The sequence below is a fragment of the Branchiostoma belcheri genome, unplaced genomic scaffold, assembly GCF_001625305.1.
Source record: "Branchiostoma belcheri isolate BF01 breed outbred unplaced genomic scaffold, Haploidv18h27 scaffold142, whole genome shotgun sequence".
NCBI lineage: Eukaryota > Metazoa > Chordata > Leptocardii > Amphioxiformes > Branchiostomatidae > Branchiostoma > Branchiostoma belcheri.
The window spans coordinates 589,483-594,910 of NW_017802847.1; the positions used below are offsets into that span (position 1 = coordinate 589,483).

General features: G+C 44.6%; 1 protein-coding gene across 1 annotated transcript in view; it reads right to left on the bottom strand.

Annotated features, from left to right (window-relative positions):
• The window catches only part of LOC109464867 (neuronal cell adhesion molecule-like), a 25,819-nt gene that overhangs the window by 4,981 nt on the left and 15,410 nt on the right, over positions 1–5,428 (bottom strand). The window contains exons 13-21 of the mRNA XM_019761957.1: positions 4,901–5,091; positions 4,316–4,477; positions 3,722–3,792; positions 3,360–3,594; positions 3,110–3,216; positions 2,607–2,720; positions 2,206–2,278; positions 1,408–1,530; positions 214–405 (exon numbers count right to left, since the gene is read on the bottom strand). Coding sequence (XP_019617516.1) covers positions 214–405; positions 1,408–1,530; positions 2,206–2,278; positions 2,607–2,720; positions 3,110–3,216; positions 3,360–3,594; positions 3,722–3,792; positions 4,316–4,477; positions 4,901–5,091 — 1,268 coding nt within the window. The remainder of the gene's footprint in view (positions 1–213; positions 406–1,407; positions 1,531–2,205; positions 2,279–2,606; positions 2,721–3,109; positions 3,217–3,359; positions 3,595–3,721; positions 3,793–4,315; positions 4,478–4,900; positions 5,092–5,428) is intronic.

A 5,428-nucleotide genomic window follows, 5' to 3' on the forward strand; every position in this document is an offset into this window, starting at 1 on the left:
AAATTCTCTCACCTAAGCGACGGGGGCCGACATCGTCTACCAGATACCTTTGACCCAGTGTTGACGTCACACTTCAAAGAAGCCACGTGACAAGCTTCACTGGGTCAGTCTACTGAGGAAGACCAGAGTGACTGGTCGAAAGCTCTAGGTGAGAGAATTTTTGTGTTGGATCAAGAGTCTTAACTTTAAGCAAACAATAGCAACATCACATACGTGCTGGGTCAGAGGTGTAGGTCTCCAGCTCCTTCATATCACCCAGTCCAATGCTCGTCTTTGCCTGCAGTTCGATCCGGTACCACGTCTGCTCTTCCAGGTCACTCAGCTCGGCAGCGGTGGTGGTGGGGTCGTCGACATGGATCTCCATGCGGGGTCCCAAGCGCCCTTCTAGTGTACCCGGTTCTGGCACTAGGCAAAAATGTGTGAAGTCTTACAGGAGGCAGACTGCCGACATCATGGTTTTCGTTAAGTCCCTGTCAAGTATGTATGACCTGAACGTGTATGAATATGTATCATGTTCCACCAGACCAGCAAGGAGTAACCGGTCTTACATATCAATGCCAAGCCGTTAGTAAAACATACAACATTTGCCATGTCATACATACCGCGCTTGGTAACTAAATGGAATAATGTTGACGTCGCAGTTCGTAACAAAGGGGCTTCGACGTCAAATCAGTCTGACTTATTGTCTTTTAAGCGTTGTCTTGTGAAATATGCTGTTGAGAGATTCGAACAACACTTTGAACCTGACAACCTCTGTACATGGTCCACTGCGTGCAAGTGCGCGTCTTGTCAGGCTTTGAGGGTTCGGTAGTCTGTCTATATTAAGCCTGTTAATCATGCCGTCTCTTTTTTTTCATTATGTATATGTAATTCTCATATTGTTCACTCATTATTTTATACTTGAGTCTATTGTATTTGTATGCTGTATCGGGACGAGGGCTGGTAAAGGTGTTACACCTGTTCCCCGTCCCTTTCACTGTTGTGATGAACTTTAATAAACAAATAAACAAGGCATGAAACAAGAAGGAAAAAAGACAAGGCCAGACGGAAGGAGGGAAGTGTATAGAAAGTGACAGAAACAAAGGACAGATTGAAGGGAGACCAAACATAATACACAAGAAAGACACACACAGAGCACAGTTAGCATTTCCAATGCTATAGGCATTTCAAAAGCAGATATTGACTAAGTTTAACAGACTTGTATAACCTCGTTATTTTAAGCAAAGTACTTAGAAACCACAAACATAAGAGAATTTCGTCTAAATCAAGGTAAAAAAATAGTTGTCGAAATGCGTTCACAGAGAAATTTCATTTCTGTCATACTTATTTTAGAGGTTACAACATGGTATACTAATGAGTATGGTACCCAGGCTAGTAGCCTTAAATGTTGACCATGGCTTAACATACATGTTCTGTAGGTGAGGAGGTAGCCTGTGATGACACCGTTGGGCTGAAGTGGTGGCTCCCACTGCACATTCAGGGTTTTGCTGTCCCAAACGGTAGCCCACAAGGCACTTGGAGCTCCAGGAGCTGTCGGGAAAAACAAAATGTGATGAAAATGTGTGGGGATTCCATTTTGTTTACTGAACATTCTGATCATCCATCAGTCTTACTCACTCACTCACTCTCACTCTCGTCCCGTGACCTCAGAGGTCGTGGGGGCATCATGACAGCATCCAGCAGTGATCCAGGTCCATCCTGTTCTGTCCTCGGCCTCCCTGATCTGCTGTGCTGTGCTCAGGCCAGTCCACTTCTTGATGTTGTCTAGCCAGGTCTTTCTTGGCCTTCCCCGCTTCCTTCCTCCAGCTACGGTGCCTTGCAAGATGGTCTTCGCAAGCGTGTTGTGTCGGCAAACGTGCCCGAACCATATCAGCTTCCGCTGCTTGACAGTTGACAGGAGAGATTGTTGTTTGCCACAAACTTCCTCTACTTCCTGTCGAACCGACTCGTCGGTCTTAACAAGCTGGAAAAATGTAGATGCTAGTGCACTGCCAAATTCCTAATATGACAAACAGAGGATGACAGCTTCCTTCCTTTCCCATAAGAACTGCAATCGTTTCCAGCAGCATGAAAGTTTGACTAATTTGGCGAAGCAGAACAGACTAAAATCTAGTGAGGAGTTTGCATGTTAAGAATCACCATGTCATTTGACCTATGCTATAATTACTGGGGAAAAAATATATAAAAAATGAATGAATGACTCACTTGACTCAGGAGTGCTGGCCTTCACTGGAGGAGTACTGGGTGGACCTTCTCCTTTCCCATTGTAAGGAACAACCTGCAAAAAGTATGGATGCCATGTTACCATGAGCTTATTCTAAAAAAAAAGCATGGCTATCACTTTGTCTACATCTTACATCTGCAGCAAAGGTCCTTTCTGCAAATTCTATTCTCCCTACAATGTGACGCAAAAATACAATTCCAGGTATGTCACTCCGAGTTGATGTCACAAACGTTAAGATCTAGCTGTGTCAGTTATTGAATTTCACTACTTTTATGTAATTTAATGTTCTCTAATGTAAGACTCTCAATATGTAATTTGTACAGAAAAATTGATAACTTGCATTATATTGCTAACCTTTGCCTGTTTTCAATACATGATTTACCTCAAAGTTGTAGTTCTTATAAGGTGTGAGACCGTCGACCAGAGCAGTAGGCTCGTCACCCTCGAAGGTCTTCTCCATCACATTGTCTGGGTCATCATCAGACCAGTAACGGACCTAGGGAGGAACAGACAAGTATGAGTGGCTTGCTTTCTATGTCCAAGATAATGTTCAATACAAGCATTGTTGCAGATGACGTAGTAAAATAGATACCACTCGGAAAGTCCCACTGCATGACACCAGAGTATTCAGCACCAAGGACAGCAGCTATACCATGTGTCATTCAACTTTGGTGACAGATGCTTGGATGGAAAACCTGCAAAACTCCAACTTAAACCTGCACTTAACTCATATACTGGTGGTATTTCCACCCCTGAGAGCACAGTCCACCTTAATCATAGCTAGACAACACCATTACTCCAACTTTACTTGCACTAACCTGGATACTTCATGAAGGTGGAACTTTGAACCCTGAAAACACTCTATATTTTCAGGTTTGCCCTTACCTTGTAACCCTTCAGGTCTCCATTGAAAAACTCCTCATCGATGGGGTCCCAGTCAAGCCTCACACTCCTCGGTTGGACGTCCCCAACTTCTACTGTAGCTGAAGGGACTGTGTATTGCAAAAAAAACTAAGAGAGGCTTATGACAATACTTAGAACCAAAACAAAAACAGGTATTCAAAATTAACCTGTACTATCAAGCAGCAGTGTGGAGTTCATATATGGCTACTTCTCAATCCATGAAACAACTTACTTCCAGAGTAACCAACAACGACATCAGACAGTGGACCATCGCCACAATCGTTCTTGGCCTGCACGGTGATCTCGTACGCTGTGTGTGTTGGGGTGTCCTCCACAATGAACTCCTTCCCATTGGGATCGTTCACAGTTTCCACGGTCCACGGGCGACGTTTCCTGTTCTGCGGCTTCTGACGGTAGCGCACCTCGTACCTCAGGCCTGGGCCGTTCTGCTGGAGGCCAGGGAGAGGCTGGAAGACACAGGTTTGACACAAGCAGATTTGAGCGCAACTTGAAATGTGACAACTCTCACAATGCAAAAATAGGTGAATACATATTAAAAGATTGTTTTGTCATTAGAGCAGACGCAGTTCTTACCTCCCAGCTGATTACCATGTTGGTGGGCTTAGTGCCTTCCCCCTTGATGCCACCAGGAACAGCATTTGGTGCTGGAGGACAATTTAAGATGGTATTGTTTAAAGTTAAGACTTTTGATCCAACACAAAATATCTCTCACCTAGAGCTTTCGACCAGTCACTCTGGTCTTCCTCAGTAGACTGACCCAGTGAAGCTTGTCACGTGGCTTCTTTGAAGTGTGACGTCAACACTGGGTCAAAGGTATCTGGTAGACGATGTCGGCCCCCGTCGCGGTTCAATGTAGGGTGATGGGCCCTGATGTAAATGGCTTCCTTCACCCCTCTCAAGAAATAGTCTTGTTCAGTGTCTAAAATCCTTACAGTGTCAAGTGAAACATAATGTCCGGGTGACTCTATGTGAATGTGTTGAGATACCTCTGAACTGGCAGAGCTAGGCCGTGTATGTTCTTGAAACCTGACTTTTAGAAACCTTTAAGATGGTATTAAGAGGACATTTAGACAAGTAAGAAAGTTGTGAACAGTATTAAAACAAAGGCACCTATGTTTACATCTAAAGAAAACTTGAACCACAGCCAGGTATAAATAACTGTTATACCTGAAGCAAAAGTTTCATATTCTTCTGTGGCGTCGCTGGGTTTGCTTTCTCCGACCTTGTTCCTAGCAGTGACCCTGAATTGATAATTGCTCCATGGATGAAGGTCAAGGTCAGCAGTCAAGGTGTCCCTGCCATCAATAATCTTCATTTCCTGCCACTCTCCTGAAATGTAAACACAACGGTTATGAAAAAAAAAACACTTGTGTGTGATGATTTTTTCTGGTTTTAATTACAGCCATATTCACAAAACATTAATCAATCAATCAATCAATCTTTATTCATTAAGGAACTCGCGGGCAACACACCCGAATTACGTCCTTATTACACCAGTCACATTAAACACATTTACATTTTAAAACGAATCATCACATAGGTAAAATCTCAATATTAAAAACATCACAAATAACATGTCACAGTTAAACATATGCTGTGCCTGGCGCGATTACCAGATGTCCAATTACTCAGTGCTAATTGTCTTGTTGTAAAGACGGATTGCGCAATGGAGGAAAGAATTTCTTAGTCTCTCAGTCCGGGCCCTTGGTACACTGATAGTGCTAGAGTTTCTAAGTGTCCGTCCCGTGGCACCAGACCTTGAGGGCGGTACTAGGTCATGTAGAGGGTGGTTCTCCTGAAGCATGCGTTGGAGCAGGCGTACTGCCGCATCTTCCCTCCTCGACTTCAGTGTGGGCAGGTCAGGCACGCTACGCCTTCCTCCCAAGGAAATGATACGCAAGGCCCGGCGCTGGACCCTTTCGATGGCCAGTTCTTGCTCCTTACTACACCCGACCAGTAACACATGTCCGTATTCGAGCACTGGCCGGACTAGCGCCAGATAAATCTGGATTAGGTCGGTAACGCTGGTGCCTTGTTTCGTTAGTAGGCGCAAGTAGTGTAGTCTGCGCGAAGCGTTACTGATCATGGAGTTAACCTGTTCATTGAAGGTTAGGTCCTTGTCTATGAGGAAACCCAGTCCCTTAGCACAGTCGACAGATGGCACTGGTTGACCTCCAAGAGTGATCGTGGGTGGGATTGGGACAGATCGACTGAAGCAGATCTGGAGAAGGAGGCTCTTCCCACCGTTCAGTGTCATCTTGTTGTCCTCTGCCCAGGAGT